Source organism: Phodopus roborovskii, unplaced genomic scaffold (genome assembly GCF_943737965.1).
Source record: "Phodopus roborovskii unplaced genomic scaffold, PHOROB, whole genome shotgun sequence".
Lineage (NCBI taxonomy): Eukaryota > Metazoa > Chordata > Mammalia > Rodentia > Cricetidae > Phodopus > Phodopus roborovskii.
In genome coordinates this window covers 4520712-4533136 of record NW_026126485.1, presented here as the reverse complement: position 1 = coordinate 4533136, position 12425 = coordinate 4520712, and the positions used below count along the sequence as shown (strand labels likewise).

At 42.2% G+C, this 12425-nt stretch overlaps 1 protein-coding gene across 1 annotated transcript; it reads left to right on the top strand.

Moving 5' to 3' along the window:
* The first annotated feature begins 315 nt into the window (after window positions 1-315).
* Zp4 (zona pellucida glycoprotein 4) lies at window positions 316-7611 on the top strand. Its single transcript, XM_051195055.1, has 12 exons — window positions 316-505; window positions 733-854; window positions 931-1039; window positions 1892-2050; window positions 2925-3112; window positions 3573-3670; window positions 4608-4738; window positions 5182-5371; window positions 5443-5590; window positions 5905-5983; window positions 7100-7216; window positions 7505-7611. Exons 1-12 carry the CDS (start codon window positions 316-318, stop codon window positions 7609-7611), a joined length of 1638 nt encoding a protein of 545 aa, XP_051051012.1.
* The last annotated feature ends 4814 nt before the right edge of the window (window positions 7612-12425 follow it).

The following is a 12425-nucleotide window of genomic DNA, read 5'->3' as shown; positions in this document are numbered from 1 at the left end:
TCACTTGAAAATGGCACATTCTAGAAGGTGCTCAGACTCTTCTTCTGAGGACAAACTAGCAGAACCAGTGCTACCTTCAGCTAACCCAAGAAGCTGCTTTTGGCCAAAAGGAACATGTCAGCCCAGCTCTGGAGCCCAGGAGATTAAATATTTAATGGGATGAAGCTGTAGACTGTGCTCCCAGGAGGAAGAAATCACCTTTTTCAAAGTCTCTCCACCTGCAGGATATAAAGATGTTGGTGCCAAACCAAGCTTTCCTCATACATATAAAGAGCTCTCCTCTGTTGAAGGATGTGGGCTAGTGGAGGAGAAAGAATGGCTAGTCAGGCCCTCAGTAGTACTCTGTGGTTCCTTCCAGGCATCTTCCTGTGTTTCCCATTCTGTCTCCCTTTGAGTGCGCAGCATTTGACCAAGGTGCCAGGTATGCTCCACTGTGGGCTACAGAGCTTCCAGTTTACTGTGAACCTCAGCCTGGAGTCAGAGATCCCTGTGTTAACAGCTTGGGGTAAGTCAGACTCAACCAGGTACCTACTCTGAAACTTCCTGTCTTGACCATATCCTTCTTTTAAAATCTCCACAACCTATACCTACAGAATGAATAATCAAAACTGTGCAACTTCCAAACCCATCCTGTCATGTACTTTTCAGAATGAAGTCCATTAGGGTCAAGGGGTGGGGCTGGTTGTTCATTGATGATTAACCACTGTGCTTTTCATGTTCCACCTGCCCTAGATAGCCGAGGGCTGCCACACAGGCTAAAAAATGACTCCGACTGTGGTACGTGGGTGATGGACAGTCCTGATGGCTCTCTGGTGTTGGAAGCTACCTACAATGGCTGCTATGTCACTATGAACGTAAGTAGACCCTAGCTATCAGATGAGAGTCCTTCTTACTACCAGCTAGGCTGATGGCTATTGCTTATCTCTTCAGGGTTCCCATTATGTCATGGAAGTTGGAGTGCAAGAGGTGAATGTAAGTGGGTATATGGCAGGGGCAGGGAAGAGACTGCTTAAATGCCCTATGGATCTTAAAGGTAAGTGTAGAAAGCAATTAGCTAGGGGAGGGTCCTGCCTAAAAGGTGTTCTCAGGCTACTCCTGTCTACTCCAGGTAGCATCAACCACTGATCATAAGAAGGGCTCTTCCCTCAGTGTCAGCCCTTAGGAAAATTAACTGTTGGGAGATGCCAGCTGTGGCTGGGCATGGCCAGAAGTTGTCACCTGATTTCCTGGCTCTAGGTTCTGTTGGGCCTGTCTTCAAGCTTTTTACCAAGCAGCTTCACCTGTGATTTGCAAAGTTGGAATTTAAATGAGAACTAACCCTTAGCTGGAACCAGGAGTTTCCTTGCCTTTTGAAAAGGGTGGAAAACACAAGCTAGCAATAGGAAGTAGCCAGAGAAGTCATCTCCTGCTGTGGTATTCATCTGGAGGAAACCCCAGACAATTCTTCCTGTTATCATGATTAGGGCAGATTCCCACTTAATTCTCTCTTGCCACCATCTGGTTACCCAAACCTTACAGGGATTGGTGATGCGCACCAAATGAGTCACAGGCTATTCCTAAATGTGCTGGAAGTCCTATGGCTTGAAAAGCTCTTGTAGGATCACACATGTCAAAGCTTGATAGGTCCCTCTAAAGAGCCAGGAATGTACTCATTGGAAGCCATGTCAAGAGCCTCGCTGCTCCTACACACACTGGGAGAATGTTTTCCTCAGCAGGAATCCATTTCAGGAGACTGACAAGGTGACTTAACACTGGTCTTCCTTTGGGATTTAATCTACAGTAATTAGAGTCAATAGGCCTATTGAGGTGGTCTGGATGTTCTGGATTTCAAAACCCAGGCTTTGACCACCCTCAGCTTAGCTTTAACTCCCTTTGCCTTCTCAATATCCAGCCCCAGACACTCTGAATGCTGAAGTGTGCAATCCTGTGCTCATAAAAGAAAGGCTTCCCTGTGCTCCTTTGCCCATTTCTCGAGGAGACTGTGACAAGCTGGGTTGCTGCTTCACATCTGAAGAGGAAGAGGTGGGCTACTGTTACTATGGAAACACAGGTACATGCTTCCATCTCAGATCAGTTGAGAAAAGGGGGCTTAGTGATTTCTGGTGACAACAGAGCAGGGAAAGCTTTATTTAGCCAGCAAATAATAAAAAAAATAAATAAATAAAATAAAAAAAAAAATGGTAGTGGATGGGCAATGCTACCTAGAACTAGAACTTCCTATGGCCTTCCACTAAATCTCCTAGAAGTCAAACATAAAGGAAACCACAGCAACATTAAGAAATTTAAGTCTATATTACAGGTACTTGCTAATAAACTTATTTTCCCAAGGAACAGCCACTTAGGTGGCTGGCTAGTTTAAGACTGTCTAGAAAGAATAGTCCCCAAGTGACTATCCACATGGCCCATATCAAGCTTGAAGGTTTTCTAGCACACATTAAACACCAAGTGCCCAATTGTAAGTAGTAGATGAAGGTGTTCTCAAACCTGCCCTACAAATGCAGGTATAGCTAAGTAACAGCCTTGCCTCTGGGCTCTAAGTTCTGTTGAGCCTCTCAAGAGCTTTTCACCAAACAGCTTTGCCTGTGATTTGCAAAGTTGGAATTTAAATGAGAACTAACTCTTACTGAAACCAGGAGCCTCCCTCACCTTTTGGAAGGGGTGGAAAACACAAGCTAGCAATAAGAAGTAGCCAGAGAAGCCATTGCTTGCTGTGGTCTTCCACCTGCAGCTAGGGACACTGGAACATTTAACCAGGAAACCCGTTGCAAGATCCTATGGAACTTAGTATTGAAAGCCTGTTGCAATGTCATCAGTGGAGATAACCACCTCACTATGGGGGTATCTGAAACAACTGAGTCATTAGACTTGGGTCCTCCTGGATCCAGCTCAGGATTGACTAATGTCCTCCCTCTCTGGTGTTCCAGTGACATCCCAGTGCACCAGAGAGGGACACTTCTCCATTGCTGTGTCCAGGAATGTGACCTCACCACCTCTGAACTTGGATTCACTACACTTGGTCATTAGGAGTGACAGTGGATGTGACCCTGTGATGGCAACACCCACCTTTGCCCTGTTCCAATTTCCATTTACTTCCTGTGGGACCACAAGGCAGGTGAGATGACTGCTTTGGGGGATAGGGGTGGAAGTAGTGCCCTAGAGATTAGGTGATAAAATGAGATATTACAGTCAGGAAAACCAGTCCTGACCACTGCCTGGTGTCTAGAACAGTCTCTGGGGCAAAGACCTTGATACTTTGCTATGGTTCAACCTGTCCTCCACCATTCTGTAGGGAACAGATATAAGGAGATTCCTCACACTCTAGGATCTAGGGCAATCACAAGGAGGATGCTGACTTGGATGTGGGTGGTCTATTTGCCTAATTTCAGTACTTAAATCGTCTCCTCATTCCTTGGTTCTGCATCAAGCATAAGCCATACTTTCCAAGTTATTGACCAACAGGACCCTCTTCCTCTCTGTAGGGAATCAGAAAATAGAATTCTAAATAGGATGTGATTAAGAACTTGGTCTGGGCAACAGATTGAAGTGACAATTTCTCTTTACCCATTGGACAGATAATTGGAGACCAGGTCGTGTATGAAAATGAGCTATTGGCCACTCAGGATGTGAGAACTTGGGTCAGTGGCTCTATTACCCGAGACAGCATCTTCAGGTAGAGTCAGTTTTGACCAGAATGGCCAGTAGGCCTTTTCTTCACAAAGGCAAGAGTCCTGGGGTAAACTAAGCCCACAGGAGAACATTTCTCAGCAATAGATGAATCTGCCTGCTTCCTTGACTTGACACACATATTTGACCACTGCATAATTGGGGTCTCTGCTCCCAATTTTATCTCATCCTCATACTCAAGACTTCTGTTCTTCCTACATCATGGATATAATGTTTCTCACCCGGGGCCTCCTTTTTTACCTTGTCTAGGTTGTGGCTGAAAGAATTCCTTTCAGATCTGTTTCCGCAGGTCTCACACTTGAGCTTCACTGCTGTAGATTAAAACAAAAAAAAGTACTATGGTTGCCTCGAGAGCCCTGTGAGATAACACCTGTTCTCCTCTCTGAACATTTGATGCTCTCAACCTCTCCAATCCTAAACTTGACCTTGCATTGAACCTCCATGGAGCACCTCCCACTAGGGCATCTTGACAATCATTTTTACTCTCATATCTGCTCACCTGTAAAGACACTCAATAATTATCTGCTACATACTAGTCATCCATCTCATGCAGCACACTTGTTTTGGGGTTTTTTGGGGGTGGGGCTTGAAAAAAGGTTTCTATGTAGCTTTTAGAGGCTGTCCTGGAACTGGCTCTGTAGACCAGGTTGGCCTGGAACTCAGATCTGATTGCCTCTGCCTCTCAAGTGCTAGGATTAAAGTCAGGTACCACCATGCCCAGCTAGCACACATGTTTCTTATATAGTTTTCTCACCAACTCATATACTGGTTTTATTTGAATAGTAATAATAGAAATATTGTTCTGAGGACAGAAATACCTGATTTAATTATGAACTTAAAGTCACCTACCACTTGATCCTCTGGAGTTGAAATTGGCAGGAGAGGCCAGCACACCCATGCTACTAAAATCTTATTTCCTGCAGGCTCCGAGTCAGCTGTAGTTACTCTGTTCTCAGCAACACATCCACAATTAGCATGCAAGTGCTGACTCTCCCACCATCCATTCCTAAGACCCAGCCTGGGCCCCTCTCTCTGGAGCTTCAGATTGCCAAAGGTAAGCCTTCCTTAGTCAATGAATCCCACCAGAAGTCTATGACTATCAGTACACTAACTTGGTAACAGGACACTTGTATTGAGGCTATTTCTAGTAACATAGTTTTCTAGTTCTGCTTATAACAATTTAAGTGTGTGTGTGTGTGTGTGTGTGTGTGTGTGTGTGTGTGTGTGTGTATGTATAGAGGTCAGAGGTCAAGCTCAGATCAGTTATGTGCCATCTACCTTATTTTCTGAGGTGGGATCTCTCATTGGCCCAGAGTTTTGTCTCTGCTTTGCCAACTCTAGGATTATAAGCACAGACCCTCAAGCTTGGTCTTTTCACATGGGTTTGGGGGTTAAGTTCAGATCTCCATGCTTCTATAGGTAGGTATTTTACCTATTAAGTTATCCCCTGGCCCTACTTTAATTCTGGCTTTCTTAATTCTGGCTTTCTTTCTGCAGATAAAACCTATGGTTCTTACTATGGTGCTAAAGACTACCCACTGGTGAAATTTCTCCAGGATCCTATTTATGTTGAGGTCTCCATTCTTCATAGAAAAGACCCCTCTTTGGGGCTACTGCTAGAGCAGTGCTGGGCCACACCTGGCCCTAACCCTTTCCATCAACTACAATGGCCAATCCTTGTGAGAGGGTAAGTGGGTCCTCCATGAACCTGTATGGGACCCCCAAATAAGCCCAACCTGACTGTGTCTCTTGGCTTAGATGCCCATATGCTGGAGACAACTATCAGACCAGAAGGATCGATGTCCAGAAAATATCAAGCCCCTTTCCTTCTCATCACCAACGCTTCAGCATCTCCACCTTCAGCTTCACAAATGCTGTAAGGGAGAAACAGGCTCTTGGTGGACAGGTATGGTATCTCCTTCTATACCCTTGCAAAGTCTTGAGATGCCCAGTACTCAGGACTGAGTACCCTTCTACCACCTCACTCAGGTGGCTCTTTGACCTTTGACACTGACTCAGTGCTGAGGGCAGCTTCAAGGTGGTACCAAGAACATGAGTTCCATCTATCACCTGAACTCTGATTCTTCAACACTATTGTGACATTAACTTAGGCACATGGCTATAATACTTTATCAACTTCATGGAGAGATGGGTTATGGGTTTGGGAGATGTCTGATCTGGAAGGTGTCTACAATGTGACATTGATCTGTCAACTTCCAGGTATACCTGCACTGCAGTGCATTGATCTGCCAGCCTGCTGGGACACCATCCTGTATGGCAATCTGTCCTGCTTCTAGGAGTGAGTACATTAGCTATCTACAATGAGACCTAAGTGAATCCTGATGTCCTATCATGTTAGTGTCAACTATTAAAATAAGAGTTCATTTCATTAATGAAGCTTTTCTCAAGTACTATACACAGAGACAGAGTTGACTAGATTACCAGAAACTCAGGTTTAAAAAAAAAAAAAACCTATGGTTTACACAAAATTTGACTAAACCAGAAGCTAAATATGGCTAAACATGTGACTGAATTGATTAGCATACAGTATCAGATCCAGACTTTTAAAACATGGGTTCTGGGATCAAACTCAAGTCTTCATGCTTGCATAGCAAGCACTTTTACTGACTGAGCTATTTCCTCAGCCAACCACTTGTCAACTTTTTCCTTTTACATCTTGTCTGTTCTCCAAAGTAGATGTCCTGACTTACTTGAATGCAGGTCTTCAATGTGCCCTGAAGGTACACAGGCAGAGGAACCATAGATGAACAGTAGACAGGCATTATGTTCTAGAGTTGGCCAGATCCAGACATCCTTATAATTGTAGATGTTCTACTTGAACCACTCACTTGCACTTGACTAGCCTCTAAATCATGATTCAAGATTCTTGTATCCTTAGATGTTTTCTACGAGAAAAACAACTCAGTAATTCAATGCAGTCATGGTATAAGACACAAATACAAGCCAATTTTGATTATGCTCATTATTCCCACTTATAAAGACAATAGATTGACCTTTTCCAGATCATTTAACTGACAATAGGTGTAGGATTACATCAGTTGTGTTATCACTTCCTGTCTGAACATATAACTTTGGAATATAAAGGTAACTGAATGCTACTATAGGTGCTCTTTCTAGGAGAGGATGCTAGTTGTAAGGTGGGGTGGAGATCATTGAATGCAATTATCTATGTCCAAGTCTTGGTGAACTGAAATAATACTTTCATAGAGATGAACAGAAAAATCTTAGACTTTATTGGGTTTTCATTAACACACAAAAAGATTTTTTTAAAGTGTGGGATGGAAATGTGTGCATCAAAGGACTTGGCTTTGTGTCTTAGTCCCTTGACTCACCCTTGAGTCATGTATACAACTTAAAATGTCCAACAAATTAAAAGCTCTCATCTCTCCATCAGGAAGAAGAAAATCAGAGCTTTATTTTAAAAACAACACTGCCAGCATATCTAGCAAGGGCCCTGTGATCCTCCTCCAAGCCACCAAAGACCATGCAGACATGCTTCATAGATATTCAAGTGAGTGGGAAAATCTCAAGTTACCGGCTACTTCCTAGCTAGTTGCAGTCTTGGATGCTTGTAATCTCGGGAGGATGATTTCTAGTTCAAGAACAGCTTTGCTATATAGCAAGATGCTATTACTCCCCTTATCCTTAAAAGTTGCTTTCTTTCCCTGTCCCTTACTGTTCAATGTATATTTTCCCCAAGAAGAAATCACAATTCCTATAGAAGACTACTTAGTTTTTGTCAAGATCTAGAATGACTTGGCTGATTTAGCATACACTAACCCACCTTTCTACTCGACAGGTACCCCCATGGATTTCCCTACTATGTGGGTGGTAGGACTTTCTGCAACCATGGCCATCATTGGTGTCTTGTTAGTATTCTACATGGCCATCAGAAAACTGAGATGAGTTGCCCAAACCAAGTGTCTCAATAAAACTGATTACATTCCCAGCATGGAATGGGCTTGTCATTTGGAAGATCATCTGATTCTGATGAACACCTTGACTTATCTGAGCATCTTTACTTTTCTCACTTAAGGAAGGCATCTCATCCCATCTGAGCAAAGAGTAATATGCTGTCCTTTATTTTAGCTTGCCCACAATGTTTTGATAGAATATAATTCAGGGAAGGAGGGTTTACACATACATACCTAACTAAATATCTTGACTGACAAGGTTTTATAAGCTTGAGATGTAGGAATTTTCAAGCAGAGAGAACTAATCTGTGGATATACACAACTCTCGGAGTGCTGGTTTTAGATTTTTAAGAGGACAGCCAGCAGGCCATAGAGGGACTGAAAGGTCATATCTGCACATATCTGCAATCATAGGACATGGGTGGGATTCACAAGATGACAAATCAAAGGCCAGCGTAGGCTACCCTGTCCTCCATCATTTAAAAAGTCAGGAAAATAACTCTGTTAGAGCACCTGCCTGCCTGGCCTGTTCAAAGTCATGGGCTTGAGGCCTAACAGCATCCCTAAAATGTTACTATCCTGATTTCTAGAGTGACTTAAGAGATCTAAATGAAGGCTTATAGCTATATTTCTAACTACAGCTTCTAATCCTCTGGCAAGAGCCAGGGTATTTGTGGCAGTAATAGAGGTCAATTTGTCTGTGATAAAACTAGCCATCACTAGTATGTAAAACAAAGTGAAAATATATCAATTTCAAGAATACCCATAGCTGCAAGCCCCCATATTAGCATCTAAGGACAAGCATATTCTTATAGCAAGTCTTGTGAACTTGTGAACTTGTGTTCTACTGCCAGATGTTAGACTGAGTTTTTCTCTAGTTCTTTTTTGATTCAGGGTGACTTGAACCTCTTTATATAGCCAAGTTTCACCATAAACTCCTAATCCTATTGCTTCCTATTCCAAAATTCTGGGATTACAGGAAAGTGCCATCATCCCATTTCTGTTTTGCTGGAGATTGAACTCATTGCTTTGTGAATTCTGGGTAAATACCCTATCAACTGAGTATATCCCCTGACTGTTTCATTCATACACACAATCTTAATAGTAGAATTATAACTAAGAATATTGACAGGAAGCTACCAAAAAGCATTTCATGTAAACATTTACTTCATGCTAACTGGGATAAATGTATATGACACATAGGTGAGGTTTAAGTTAAAATACTTTGTAGCCTAAATTTGTTAAATGCAATTCACAAAACTACAGAAAATGTTACCTAAACTAAGCTCAGTACTCACTTTTGCCTTTGTACCAGCCAAGTCTAAATGCCCAACAACCTCTGACTCAGAGTTGACAATGTGGAACTGCAGTTTGCTCATTTCAGACATGCTGTCTGTACTATTTGACAGGTAGTGTATTATGTACAGGAGAAGGAAACCAGAAACATGGTAGGAGATACACACAGAATAAAATCAAAATAAAGGGGGATTTGGAAAGGACAATCAAGTCACACTCTTTTAGAGAAATAGGTGGACATGGTCAGGTATTCTTGACTTACCATATAAGCAAAGTAACTTTGAGTAGGGTGCTCCAAATGGTATTTACCAAGCAAGCAAGGAATACAGGCTTTCAACAGAAAGGAAGGCTGGTCTGTCCCCGCCCTCATATGTAGGTCATTTACTGAAGATAAGCTTGCCCCTTTTAAGAGAAGTAAGGTAAATAATATTTAATATGAGTTGTATATCCAAAGAAGACAACGCTGATGCTAAAGACTCCATATGAAACCGTCCAGGCTCTTTCTAGATGGCTATTAATATCCCATGGGCCCCTGAAGGGAGAGGAACTAGTTGACTATATACTGTACCAAGTAATCCCTTCTCATGGTGTTTCAGAAGTAATACAAGAAACATCAGCCAGGACCCTTCTCAGAAGCCATCTTTGTGGAGCTTCAATTGGAACAAGTCGGGCAGCCCTGAGTTTGTACCTGAGTGGGGGGGTGTGGGTGAGGAAAAGAAGTTCATACCTGAGTGGGACTATGTAGATGAGGGAAAGGCTAGCTGTAGACAATAAAGAAAAGACAGAGACAGACTAAAAGTCAGGAGGGTAGATCAGTCAATACTCAAATGGCACAAGTTTATTTTTCACCACTTTTATATCTTACCAAATAGCCTAAGACAGCCAAACATCCTTCTGTAGCCATACCTTTGACCTTTAGGTCTTATGACTTGCTGAGGACAGTTTTGAACTCTCTGTCCTTGCACCAAGATGGAGTGCAGCCATCTTTGTGGGCAACAACAGACCCTGTAATAGTTAACTTGACACAAGCTTGGGACATCTTAAAAGAGAGCTTCAATGAAGAAAATGTGTCCTTCTGAGTGGCCTATAGAAAAAGTCTGTAGGGCATGTTTTTTTATAAGATGTAGGGAGTCAGCCAACACACTGTAGGTGGTGCCACCCTGGGCAGGTGGTCCTTGGTTATATAAATAGGCTGAGCAAGCCAAGAAGAACAAGCTAGTAAGGAACATTCTTCCATGGCCTCTGCATCAGCTCCTGACTCCAAGGTTTAACCTTGAGTATCTCTGCCCCGACTTCCTTCAGTGATGGAGAGAGACCTCACAGTTGTACAATGAAATAAACCTTTTCCTATCTAAGTTGTTTTGAGTCTTAGTGTTTATTTTAACAACAGAAAACCAACCCAGGGCAGGCCCACAAGCTGATAAACTCCACAACAAGCCAATGGTGAGGAAAGAGCCTACAGAATGATATAAAATTTCTTGAAACCATTATTAAGCTTGTTTGCCCTCAACTTGCTTTGTTGTGTTGGCTGGCTGGGAATTCACTATATAGTTCAAGATAACCCTCAAACTCATGACCATCCTCCTGTTTCAGCTTCCCGAGTACTGAAATGAAAGGTGTAAATACACACACCGGGCTAATATAAGGTTGTATATACAATATATATATATATATATATATATATATATATATATATAAACTCAACATCAAGCTTGGACTGCTGTGTACTATGCCTCTTACCAGAATCATCTCCTCCTGCTTTTGCTGAAAAATGCTGCTTTTCTGCCCTTGGTGATATGACAGGGGCTGCAGACATTGTCATAATGAAATACACCTGCCACACCCAGAATACCTGATCACGTGACAGGAGAGGTCCTACACTTCAAGTTTCTGGTTTAAAGCAATATGGTTTGGAGATGAAGGGAACAAAAGGATGCCTCTGAGGCAGATTTATAGGAGTAAAATAAAGAATAGACTCTGGTGATACTAGATTAAATGAGTTGCAACTATGAAGTTTTGCATTTTAGCATTTTATAACTGTTTTTAAAAATGTCTATACCATTTTGCATGCTGTCTAATAATGTATGCAACTTTAATGTTTTCCATACATTTATCAGTATATATTCATGTTTTTATCTGATATTGCAAAGTGACATTTATAAGCTATATTAAATATACTATGAAATGTATAAAGCAATAAACCTAAAATTCATCCAAATATAATATGGGTTATCTTTTTTAAACATTTAATTAAATTTCATTTTCTGTGCATTTATGTTCTTATGCACATGTGTACACGTGTCAAGGTGCATGTGTAGAAATCAGACCTATTGGGGTTGGCCCCTGATCCTGCTGCTCCTGTCTCCTGTCCCCATTGAGAGCACCCTTGGAGCTCTGATACACCCCCACCCATCCCCACCGCAAGCCGGCCACCCATACCCTGTGCCCTACCCTGCCCACGGTCCTGCCACTCTAGTTGAGCACTGGGACAGAGGGTAGAGCCAACAGTTTACCCTACTTCGGAGACTTCTCGGAGCAACTCTGAAAAAAGGAGACCTGCCTATCCACACAGGACCACCCGTAATTACCACCTGCTTGGTCTCTGACCCCCACCTCCAGTCCTCTGCTGCAGTCCTGGGCTCCTCCCAGAGATCCGCCTATCAATGTGGGACCACTGTGAGTTCCTGCTTGCATCTTCTACTGTATCCTCATTCTTGACTACATCCCTGGGTCCCTGTCTATGGAGAGACCTCCTAGAGAGGTTGGACCACACACAGCTACAGATATTGAATCTCCAACCCACATAAGCCCACCGGGGAAGTACCATAGAGAGAAAGGGAGACCCCACCAATACCTACTGGAAGAAGCAATGGGAAGAAGGCAATACAAGAAAACACCTAACAAAAGAAAGACAAGCATGACACCACCAGAATCTAGCGAATCTACACCAACGAGAACAGAACACAACAACAAAGCAGAGGAAGCAGAAGGGAACGACTTAAAAATTACCATCATAAAAATGATAGAGGCCCTCAAAGAAGATGTGAGAAAATCACTTAAAGAAATGGAGGAAAAAAACAAACAAAAAAGTGGAAGAAATGAAGACACTCCTTAAGGAAAGTACAGAAAGCCAAAAAAAAAAAAAAAAAAAAAAAAAAAACAAACAAAAAAAAAAAAAAACAATTAAGCAAGTGAAGGAAACAGTTCATGACTTGAAAAGTGAAATAGAGAAAATAAAGGCAACACAAACCGAAGGAATGCTGGAAATAGAAAAACTGGGCAAAAAATCGGGAACTACAGACACAAGCACAACCAACAGAATTCAAGAGATGGAAGAGAAAATCTCAGGCGCAGAAGATAAACTAGAAGAAATAGATTCATCGACCAAAGAAAATCATAAATCCAACAAATCCTTAACACAAAACATCCAGGAAATGTGGGACACCATGAAAAGGCCAAACCTAAGAATAATAGGCATAGACGAAGGTGAGGAAGCCCAGCTCAAAGGTG

What these genes read in the sequence shown, in the direction of transcription:
- Zp4 (XM_051195055.1), top strand. Translation starts at nt 316, where the DNA reads ATGGCTAGTCAGGCCCTCAGTAGTACTCTGTGGTTCCTTCCAGGCATC. An exon ending in TATGGATCTTAAAGGTAAGT is followed by an intron (nt 1,040 to 1,891) that starts GTAGAAAGCAAT and finishes CTCAATATCCAG; the next exon opens with CCCCAGACACTCTGAATGCT. An exon ending in ACCCGAGACAGCATCTTCAG is followed by an intron (nt 3,671 to 4,607) that starts GTAGAGTCAGTT and finishes TATTTCCTGCAG; the next exon opens with GCTCCGAGTCAGCTGTAGTT.